The sequence below is a fragment of the Elephantulus edwardii genome, unplaced genomic scaffold (assembly GCF_000299155.1).
Source record: "Elephantulus edwardii isolate Elephantulus edwardi_28Jun2011 unplaced genomic scaffold, EleEdw1.0 scaffold00334, whole genome shotgun sequence".
Lineage (NCBI taxonomy): Eukaryota > Metazoa > Chordata > Mammalia > Macroscelidea > Macroscelididae > Elephantulus > Elephantulus edwardii.
In genome coordinates this window covers 1,047,087-1,058,716 of record NW_006400084.1, presented here as the reverse complement: position 1 = coordinate 1,058,716, position 11,630 = coordinate 1,047,087, and the positions used below count along the sequence as shown (strand labels likewise).

General features: G+C 42.8%; 1 protein-coding gene across 1 annotated transcript in view; it reads left to right on the top strand.

Moving 5' to 3' along the window:
* Nucleotides 1–7,836: 7,836 nt before the first annotated feature.
* FUT10 (fucosyltransferase 10 (alpha (1,3) fucosyltransferase)) overlaps nt 7,837–11,630 on the top strand; it is a 157,677-nt gene continuing 153,883 nt past the window's right edge. The window contains exon 1 of the mRNA XM_006901571.1: nt 7,837–8,183. Coding sequence (XP_006901633.1) covers nt 8,103–8,183 — 81 coding nt within the window. The 5' untranslated portion in view covers nt 7,837–8,102. The remainder of the gene's footprint in view (nt 8,184–11,630) is intronic.

Below are 11,630 nucleotides of genomic sequence, written 5' to 3'. Positions count from 1 at the left end.
CGGTTGGCGCAGGATAGAGCAGGGTTTAGAGCTGTTGTGCATAGGGTCGCTATGAGTCGGAAACGACTCGATGGCACATAACAACAACAACAACAACGAATTCTACCTCAAGCAACAACCACCACCAAGGAAAAAAAAAGAAGAATGGCATGGCCTTCAGACCTCCAGTTCCATAATGGAGTGTGAAGGGCACCTGGCTAGAAGTTTTGGCTGCTCATAAATCACCTGTCTTGATTCAGTTGGTTTGCACAGATCTCCTAAATGCCTCATTGTTCTTGGTTGGTCTCTTTAGACATGTATTTTGTTCCTTGATAGAATCAAACTGTAACAAAGTAATCACTTTTTACGTAGGAGTAAACACTCTGCAAAGAATGAAGTCTGTTAAAAATTAAAAGAGAGAGGAACATGTTAGCACAGGCATTAATAAAGAGAAGTGAGGAACCTTTCTAGGAAGATGGCGCTGAAAGCAAAGAAGGAAGTCCCTGCCCCTCTGAAAACTGAAGCTGAAGCTGAAGCAAAGGTGTTAAAGGCCAAGAAGGCAGTCCTGAAGGGCGTCCACAGCGAAAAAAAAAAAAAAGAAGATCCACATGCCCGTCATCTGCCTTCCAGGGACCCAAGATGCTGAGACTCTGAAGATAGCCCAAATGTCCCTGGAAGGGCGCCCCCAGGAGAAACAAGCATCAAGTTTCCCCTGACCACTGAATCAGCCATGAAGAAGATAGAAAGCCATGAAGAATAGAGACGATAACAGCACACTTGTGTTCATTGTGGTTGTCAAGGCCAGCGAGCATCTAATCAAACAGGCTATAAAGAAGCTCTGTGACATTGATGTGGCCAAGGTCAACACCTGAATGAGGACTGATGGAGAGAAGAAGGCCTGTGTTCAATTTGCCCCTGACGATGGTACTCTGGATGTTGCAAAATTGGGATCATCTAAGCCGAGTCCACTGGCTAACTCTAAATAGGTTTTTTTTTTTCCACCATAAAAAAGGGGGAAAAAAGAGAAATGAGTAAAAGTGGTATTCTCACACCATACAACATTAACAAAACACAACAGCTTTTCCAGATGCAGTTGTTGTTTCTTGTGGATTCAGTGAGCCAGCTTTAAAAAGTTTCTTAAAATTCATCAACATCTTGCGTTCTGTCCACTCTTTTACAAAAAAACTAAGCATATGATAGAGAAATAGAAAACTGAGTTGGTATTGGAGAGAAATAAGGCTTTCTAGGGAGTCTTTGAGTGGTGTACATGGTTAAGAAGCTGTCTACCAATTGAAAGGTTGGTGGTTTGAATCTACGCAAAGACACTTCAGGATATGCTTTAAGAATAATAAACATTTGACAAGCTTTTGGGACACATTTCTACTCTGACACCAGTGGGGTATCCATGAGTACTAATTGAGTCCAAGAAAAAAGACTTCCCAGAGGATATAGCCTGGAGGAACACGTTGGAGAATGACTCAGATGGTCGCAGAGGGATGTGTGTTCCAGGTCAGGACTGTAGCACAGGTTCAGTTGGGTTGGGCTGAGCTGGTGATGGCATTGGATGTTAAGTCACTCTAGCGTCTCTTGACTGCTAGTCCCTAGTGTGTTGAGTGTGGACCCAAGTAAGATGACAGTGTCAATCTTTTCTCTGTCCATCATGATGTTGCCTACTGGCCCAGAGTTGAGAATTTTTGTTTTCTTGACATTGAGATACAATCCATATTGAAGGCTGTCATCTTGTATCTTCACAAGTGCTTCAAATCTTCCTCACTTACAGCAAGCAGATTATTGATAAGTCTTCCTCTGATTTATGATGCCACATTTTTCTTCATGTAGTCCTGCTTCTTGAATGATATGCTCAGCATACAGACTGAATAGGTCTGGAGAGAGGCTACAGCCTTTCCTGATTTTAAACCATGTTTAAACCTTTCCCTTGCTGTGTTGAGATCGCCAACTCTTGACTAAATTACTAAGTCTCTTCATTTAAATTACTGAGGAGCAACAATGGCAGTTTGAAGACTGAGGTGCACCTGATTATGGCCAAGGTCTTTTCAGTCTTTTTCTGTGCCCCTCTGTGAGTTGGACAGTGAATAAAGATGACAAAAGAAGAATCAATGCCTTTGGGTTGTGGTGTTAGGGAAGAGAACTGAATATTCCATGGATCGCCAAAAGAACAAATACATATGTCTTAAAGAGAAAGCAGCTGGAGTGCTTCTTGGAGGCAAAGATGATGCAGCTTCACCTCACATATTTTGGGCATGTTGCTAGGAAAGGCTCTTCCTTGGAGAGGGACATCATGCTTGGAAATGTGGAAGGTTAGTGAAAGAGAGGAAGATCCTCAACCATGTGGACTGACACAGTGACTGCGGAAGTGGGCTTTAATATGTCAGAGATGATGATGCAGGCATAGGATAGATAGGGCAGGATTCAGATCTGTTCTTCATAGGGTTGCTGTGTATCGTACTTGACTTGACACCTAACAACAACTGACAACAGGAGTATAGGAACCAAGGGGCTGTGTAAGGGAGGAGCAGGAGGCAAACTGGAAAAGTAGATACAGTCTATTAAGTATTGATTACTGAATCCAGGAGTTTGATCTTTATATTGTAACCTTTGGGAAGCTACTGAAGGATTTTAGTCGGAGGAGAAATATAACCCAACATACATTCCAGTAACATCTTTATGGTTGAGTAGAGAGACTGCAAGGGGCTTCAGAAATGGTAGGGATACCAGTTAATGGGATTTTGAAAAAAAGCAGTTAAGGATGAATGAGGAGTGTTGGTGAAGTCAGCTAGAGTTGAAACTCAGAGTCTCTTTGTCACCTAATTGGTTCTGACTCATGGTAATCTATGAACAGCAGGTTTGAACCTGCCCAATTCTGCACCGTCCTCACATCTCTAATATGCTTGAGCCCATTGTTAAAGTCTCAGTGTCAGTCCAGCTTGTGGAGGAGTCTTACTTTCTTTCTCTGACCCTCCAGCTTCCCAAGCATGATGTCTCTTTCCAAGGACTGGCTCCTTCTGACAACATGCCCAGAATACACGAAACTCCATTTCACACATCCTTGCCTCTAAGGAGCACCTTGGTTACACTTCCTCCAGAATTGACGAGTTGCCCAAAGGACGTCAGGCATCTTCCCATCAGCCCATGGTCATCTGTGTTTCCTAATAAAGCTACCCCCGAGGATTATATGAACATGTGTACATTGTAAAATGAAAGCATCTCTTGAGAGATTGTATTTGAACAATTACAGTGTGGGCTGGATAATTTAAAATTGTTAAGTGGAAACATAAAATCTTGTCCAAAGACTTCTGGCAGCATAATATGTTACGTGTTGTGCTGCTAAGTAAAAGATCCTTAGTTTGAATTCGCCAGCCCTTCTGTGGCCAGATGATGGGCTATCTCCTTCCATAAAGACCTACAGCCTTGGAAATACTGTGGTGGGCAGTTACTATGAGTTAGAACCTACTGGATGTCAGTGGGTTTTAAAACTTTCCCAGGTAAAGCTCTTATTTCACTTTCCTCACCCCTATCCCCCCCTCAAGCTTTTATTGGGGGCTACAGGAGCCCTATCCTCAGAGGTGCTCACAGTTTCTTCAGCCACTCCAGGCTAGAGCCCTGAGGGTCCTGGGGGTGGCTGGGTACTTCAGGCATGTTCCCTTCATCTCGGAGGGACATTGTGTAGCTGTAGGGGGTGGCCTCATTGATCGTGATGGCATACTTGGTGTAAGGGCTTAATGAGGGCAGAATAACAGCGAGGCCCGCAATGCTGAAGGAAACGACCAGCACCTTGGCCCAGGCATTCGTGATGGAGGCTGAGAGCCTGGTTGCCCTGTTGGCCTCGGCGGTGGCAGTGGCCAACCTCACTTGTTGATATATGTGCCATTGAGCGACTCATAGTGAACCTGTGAACCACAGATCTAAACTCTGTCCTCTTCTGCACCAACTTTGTCATCTCTGACACACTTGAGCCTGTTGCTGCACTCCCTGTATCAATCCATTTTGGAGGGTCTTCCTTTTACCTTGACCCTCCGCCTTCCTAGCAACGTGTACAAAGTCAGTGAGACTGGACGAAGCTTCACTGTCCCTGACTCTAAGGAGCACTCTGGCTATACCTTCCCCAAGACTTATCTGTTTGTTTCCAAAAAACCCATTGTAACTGAATAAATCTCTACTCATAATGACCCTGTGTCATAGAGTAGAATTGCCACAAAGAATTTTCGATGCTGTAAAGGTGAGACTGTCTCATCTTTTCTCCCTCAGATCAACTGGTGGATTTGAACCGCTAACCTTCTGGTTAGCCTAACACATACCAAACCATGCCATCAGGGCTCTTTTCAGTTAAGATCAAAACTGAAAACGATTGCTGTCAAGTTGGAACCAACTCATAGATGAATGTCTAAGTTTCTAAGCTGTGAGGAGATGTGTCTGTTTTTTTCTCGAGAAGCCACTGATGAATTTGAATCATCAGAGAGACATGATCTTTGGGTTAGCAGCTCAACTACGCCACCAGAATTTATGAATCCAGTTGACTCCTTCGTTAGTAAATACTCCCCAGAGCACCTTGTCTTCTCCCTTACCTCTTTCTCTTTCCTACTGGAGAATAAAAAGGGACACATACGCATGAAGATTGCACAGTCCTGAGTTACCTGGTTCGCTCACTTTGTAGTCACACAGGTGTAAGATAGAAATTAGTACTTGATCCGGTTTTGGAGGCACGTAGCCTACACTTTAGTCTGACCCTGAAAGGCTGAAATTTGCAGAAAGCATTTTCAAGCAGATAATTGCCTTTATGATATGTAGTATTGCTTTTGGCTGTGCCTTTACAAAATAAGTGGAACCTAAGTGGAACAAAAAGAAGTCATTTTAGGATGAAGATGTTCGTTTTGAGGGATCAGCAGAAGGGTGAGGTAGTTACGCTCAGCTCTGCATCTCTCTTTGGGCAGCAGATGGCCAGTCTGGCAGTGGACTGGCTGGATTGGGCATTTGTGCATTGCATTCCTGCAGTGCAGCTCTGGGGCCAAGAGAGTTGCTTTATGAGACTTCATGTCAAATGTCTGCTGTGGTTGTCCCAACAAACACACTGTCCCATCCCAGAAAGGAATTTTCTGAGAACACTGAGATTCACTCTGCTGGTGATGATTAAACAAAAGGGGGATTTCCTTTCTTGGTGTCCTGCTGAACTGGGGCAGATTGACCTTCATGGTGTTCTCTACAAGCCCATCTGTCTCACCAATTGGAGGGGGGATTGCTGATGGATGACAAGCTTCTGGGTAATTAATACCATATTTTAGATCGACTCTTCCTGGTGTGAATGTGCCTGAGGCCTGGTTGATGCATACCATAAATCAAAATACTTTGTACCTTTCTGTTGTTATGTGCTGTTGAGTCACTGTGACTCACAGTGGCCCTATGTTCAACAGCCATAAACCCTGCTCTGTCTTATGCCAATCGCACTGTCTCTGATGCACTCATCCTGATTACCCCAGTCACTGAATTAATCCACCTCATAGAGGGTATTCCCCTCCTGCGCTGTCCCTCCACCCTCCCAAGAATGATGTCCCTTTCCAAGGACTGGTACCTCCTTAAAACATGTCCAAAGTATATCAGACGAAGCCTCAGAATCCTTGCCTCCAAGGAGGAGCCCAGTTTAACCCTCTCCAGGATAAATCTGTTTGTTTTCTTAGCAGTCCACTCAGTACTCTTTTCCTGCACCACAGCTCAAAGGCATCAATTCTCTTTCTATCCTCCCTAGTCATTGTCCAACTCTCTGATGTATAACAAGTGATTGCAAAGACCATGGCTTATATCAGACACACTTTAGTCTCCAGAGAGACACCATTGCTGTTCCTTATGTTGGAGAGGTCCCTAACTGCAGACTTTCCCATCACAATACGTCTTTTAATTTCCTGTCTGCTGATGCCAAGTGTGTTGAGTGTGGAGCCAAGCAAACTAAAGCTGTGAACACTCTCAATCTCTTCGCCATCCACCCTGATGCTACTGATTGGTCCAGTGGTGAGACTTTTTGTCTTTTTTGTACCTTAGCTAATGAAAAAAAGGATAACAGAAGGAGAATTGATATCTTCGAATTGTGATGTTGGAGAAGAGTACTGAATATCTTGTGAACTGTCAAAAGAATAAACAAGTGTGTCTTGAAGAAAGTGCAACCAGAGTGTTCCTTAGAGGCAAGGGTGGTGAAACTTTGTCTCACATATTTTGGGCATCATATTAGGATGACCCAGTTCTTGGGAAAGGAAATCGTGCTAAGGAAAGGTGGAGTGTCAGAGAAAGACCATCAACAAGATGGATTGACCATATGGTAACAATGGGCTCAAGCATGTTTGGGATCATGAAGATGACACAGGATAGGTTCAGGTCTGTTGTTCATAGGGCACAGAACTATTGTTCATAGGACCACTAGTCGACGTGACGGCACCTAACAATAAACCAGACACCCTGGTTATTAAATTATTACTTTTTTTTTGGTGGTGGACGTTTAATTGTAGTCTGGTCCCTGAGATCGCACTCATCCCTAAGTTTAAGAATGTAACCTAAGCTGAGATTGTTTGTGGAGCCATGGTGGTGTAGTGGTTTAAATGTTGTACTGTTTAGTACAACAAGGAATGAATGGAAACCCAAAATCTCTGTAAATGTTTATGAAAATTAATAAAATATAGAAAAAAAAATGTTGTACTGTTAACCAGCACAGTAAACAGTGCTAGTCAGCCAACATCTAGGTCTTCTGGCCTTAGGTCACAGCAGCTGAGGTTTAGGGAATTCAGTCTTTGGATAGGAGAGAAAATTAAATGGAAACAGAACTTGTAGACCTGATGATGCAGATGCCATTCTTCTCTATTGGGATATATGGCCTTCAGTGAGTCATTTAATCTGTCAGGATGTTGTTTGTCTATGAATAAGGCCTTAGGACTACATGAGCTTTTTAGGAATTTTTCCTTGCTAAGTACTTTTTAAAGTTAACTTTTTTAAAAAAATAAACAAACTTACTCTGAGCAACCTTTATTTTGGGTAACATGGGTCACCTTCATAAATTGAGTAAAGTGGCTCATTTTATCCATTTTAATTTTTAGGCCAAACAGTGGGGTTGGACACAGGGTTGGTGGCCCAAAAGAGTGCTGTGTTTTTGCTGCGTATGCTTAAAAATGCCAAAAGAAATGCTGAACTTAAGGGTTTAAATGTTGATTCTCTGGTCATTGAGCATATCCAGGTGAACAAAGCTCTCAAGATGCACTGCCACATGTACAGAGCTCTTGGTCGGATTAGCTCGTACATGATCTCCCCCTGCCATATTGAGAGGATCCTTACTGAAGACTGTTCCTAAACCAGAAGAGGAGGTTCCCCAGAAGAAAAAGATCTCCTAGAAGAAACTGAAGAAACTTATGGCTCAAGATTAAATACGTCATCAAATAAAAGGAAAATAACTTAAAAAAATAACTTTTTATTGTTATTCGGGTGAAAGTTTACAGACTAAATTTGGTTTCCTCTCAATGATACACACACTGTTTGATAATAGTGATTCCAGTCCCCACGCTGAAAAGCACTCTTCCTGTTTCCTCTCTGTGCTTCCCATGTTCATTTATCCTTTCCTGTCCTTTTGCTCTCCTCTGGCTGGTTATTCTCAGGCATATGCTGCTTCCTGTTGTTGGGGAACACCTTATTGGTTTGTCTGTCTGTCTGGTGGGAAGTCGAGTCAGGGGCTGATTACACTTCCAGACTTGAAGGGTGAGGAAGGAATTCTAATGATGCTTTTTGTCTTTAAGTTTTTGTTTTCTACAAAACTACATTTATTACATCTTCTGCATAATGACTAAAAGAGTATTTGTTTGTTACAGAATGTTTTGATGCCTTCTGGCTCCCAGAATCTCAAGCTGCTCTGGTGATAGCTTAAGAAGACTGCATGCTGTTGCCTCTAGATGCCGAGCCAGGCCTACTCAGAACCTCGGAACTCAATCCTTCATGGAGACCAGGTCCCAGCAGGATGGCAGTGGAGAAAATTGGCACCCAGATGGTTCCTCTGCATGAAGTTGTTGCGGGATACGGGCCGATGCGAGAACACCTGGTAACCAGGCTCGCCCTCTGTCAGTCATCCGGGGCAGGGCAGCATGGCGCACGTTCGGAGGAGGAAGCTTTTGGCGTCCTGCCTGTGCATCACAGCCACCATCTTTCTGCTTGTCACACTTCAGGTATCAGGAATTGAGGTTGCACAGGGGGTTGATTCCTGGGCCTTTGCCACCTTCCTACACCCAGCCCAATTTTTTAGTACTCCGTGTACTTTCCTTTTTATTTACTCTAAGATTTTAGGCTTTTAATTGTCTAAGGCAGACAGTACACAGCGTTTTATTGATTTTTTTTTATTTAGAAACAAAACCCCATGAAACAGGTTTAGTGAGTGGGTATGTGAAGTAGCGGCAAGTCAGTGGGATAGACGCCCAGTTTGTGACTTCTGTAGAATCTCAAGTCCAAAGGAACAGAAAGGTAAAACTTGCTCAGTCTGTTTTGTATAGTCAAGGTTACAGTCCTCTTAATTGGTATGTCTGAAAAATAGTATCCTTGAAGAAGCAAGTACTATTTTGAGGACAAGATAATCAGTATCTTGTAGTAAGTAGCGATCATAAATTTATAAATTTGTGGTTCTTGACCTATGCTACTAGACAAAAAACTATTAAGATTAAAGAATTAAAATATTTCTTTAATCTTTCCACTTAATCACTGTGGCACAGTGAATTATTTAATATCATTGTTCTAGCTATTGTCTTTAGGGCATGTAGTTCACATCCCCCAGCTGTTCTTCCAAAGAAAGATAGTGGGAGAAGGTTGGGGAGCCTCCTCCCATGTGATATACCACCTCTGAGAACCCACAAGAGGGTCAGCATGAGGCAGTTAAGAGTTGACGGTACACAACAGCAATGTGTGTGTGTGTGTGTGTGTGTGTGTGTGTAATATTTATGAAGAATGTAAGAGGTCATTACATAGAAGACAGAGGAGGAAGAAAAGACTGGAATGATATTAGAAGAGACTCTGAATTTTACTAGAGCATGTGGAAGCCAAAGCAAAGTGGGGAAAAAATCAGGAAGTTAAGGAGTTGAACAGAAGATTTCAAAGGACATCTTGGAAAGATGAAGCAAAGTATGACAAAACAAAATGTATTTCATATATAATAAAAGGTGCAAAGAGCTGGAGTCAGAAAATCAGAAGAGATAAACTTGATTGACATTTATTTAGCTGTAGGAACTGAAGAGCAAATTCAAGCCTTAAGTTGAAATACCTAAGTATGCTATGGGCAGAGTACTGAATGATCCAGGAAGCATCAAAAGAAGATGGAAGGAGTACACAGAATCACTGTACCAAAAAGAATTGGCTGACACAGAAGAATTTCATGAAACAACATATGAGCAAGAGCCTATGGTGATGAAAGAAGAAGTTCAGGCTGCTTTGAAGGAAATGGCAAAAAATAAGGCCCAAGGAATAGATGGTATACCAATTGACATATTTCAGCTAGCAGATGCTGCCCTGGACCTGCTCACCAAGTTGTGTCAAAAAATCTGGAGGACAGCTACATGGCCTGAAAGAGATCTGCATTTATTCCCATTCCAAAAAGAAGTGACTTGACAGAGTGCAGAAATCATCAAACAGTATCACTAATGTCACATGCAAGCACGATCATGATGAAGATTACCCAAAAATCACTGCAACAGGACATTGACAGAGAACTACCAGAAGTGCAAGCTGGGTTTAGGAGAGAATGTGGCACTAGGGACACCACATGTTAGATGGATCTTCGCTGAAAGCAGAGAGTATCAAAGCAATGTCTATCTGTGTTTCATTGACTGTGCAAAGGCATTTGACTGTGTGGATCACAACAAATTGTGGCTAGATTTGAGAAGAATGGGAATCCCAGAGCATTTAATTGTGCTCTTGTGAAACCTATACTTGGTCCAGAAGCAGTCATCAGAACAGAGCAAGGAAAACACTGCAGGGTTCAAAATCAGGAAAAGAGTCATGAAAATAAATTTAAAATAAAAAATTTAAAAAAGTTAGGAAAGGCGTGAATCAAGGATGCAACTCATTTCCATACTTTTTCAGTCTACAGTGTGGAACAGAATATTCAGGAGGCTAGACTTTGTGAGCATCAGGAGTGGAGGAAGACTCATCAATAACCTACGTTAGGCAGATGATACAACCTTGCTTGCTGAAACTGAGGCATTTGCTGCAGAAGGTCAAGGACTGTAGTCTTCAATATGAATTGAAGCTCAACATCAAGAAGACAAAGATTCTCACCACTATACCAATTGGCAGCACCATGATAAAAGGAGATTAAGATTGTTCAATTTCAATTTGCTTGGTTCCATAATCAACACTCTTGGAACTAGCAGTAAAAAGACTAATTGCATTGGGGAAATCTGTCAAGGAACTCTCGAGAGTGATGAAGAGCAATGATGTCAGTCTAGAGACTAAGGTGCTACTGACTCAGGCCATGGTCCTCATAATTATTTACTATGTATGCATCAGAGAGCTAGAAAATGCCTAAGGATTATTGAAGAAGAAATAATGCCTTTGAGTTGTGGTGCTGCAAGAGTATTGAACAGTGCTAAGAGAACAAACAGGTCTGTCCTGAAGAAGTTGAAGCCAAGCTGTTCCTTGGAGGCAAAGATTTTGAAGCTCTGGAGGGACCAGTCCTTGGAGAGGGTCATCATGCTTGGAAGGATAGAGGGACAGAGCAGGAGAGGGAGACCCTGGGTGAGATGGATTGACAGAGTAACTAGGGTAATGGGGGTAGATGTGTTGGAAACAGTGAGATTGGCTCAGGATAGAGCAGGGTTCAGAGCTGTTGTACATAGGATTGCTATGACTCATAGGCAATTCAGTGGCACATAAAAACCACAACACAACATAGATACATATATATGCACACATATATGTATGTATATATGCACATATATACACACATATATGATATATATATATGTGTGTGTGTATGTGTATATATGTATATAGGGAGCTCTGGTGGCCTAGTGGCAAAAAGCTGCAGTGTCGGGAAGACCTGATGGCGGGAATCATTGTTGCAGGCTGGGACCCCCAAGAAGGAGGGCAGATGTACTCAGTGCCCATGGGGGGTATGATGGTAAGGCAGTCCTTTGCCATTGGAGGTTCTGGGAGCTCCTATATCTATGGCTATGTTGATGCTACCTACCGGGAAGGCATGACCAAGTAAGAGTGTCTGCACTTCACTGCCAATGCTCTCGCTTTGGCCATGGAGCGAGATGGCTCCAGTGGAGGAGTGATCCGCCTGGCAGCAATTGCAGAATCAGGGGTAGAGCGGCAGGTACTATTGGGAGACCAGATCCCCAAATTCACCATTGCCACTTTACCTCCCCCCTGAATCTCTGTACTCTGATATAATTAAAGACACTATACTGACAGAAAGATCAATAAACAGTTTGTCAGAGAAAAAAAAAAAAGCTGCAGTGCAATCCTGAAGGCCACCAGCTGCTCTGCGGAAGAAGGATGGGCAATCCCCTCCTGTGTGATTAACTGCCTCTGAAAACCCACCAGAGGGTCAGCTATGGGTCAGTTCTGACTCTAAGGTACACAATAACAACATCTGTGTGTGTGTGTGTGTGTGTGTATAC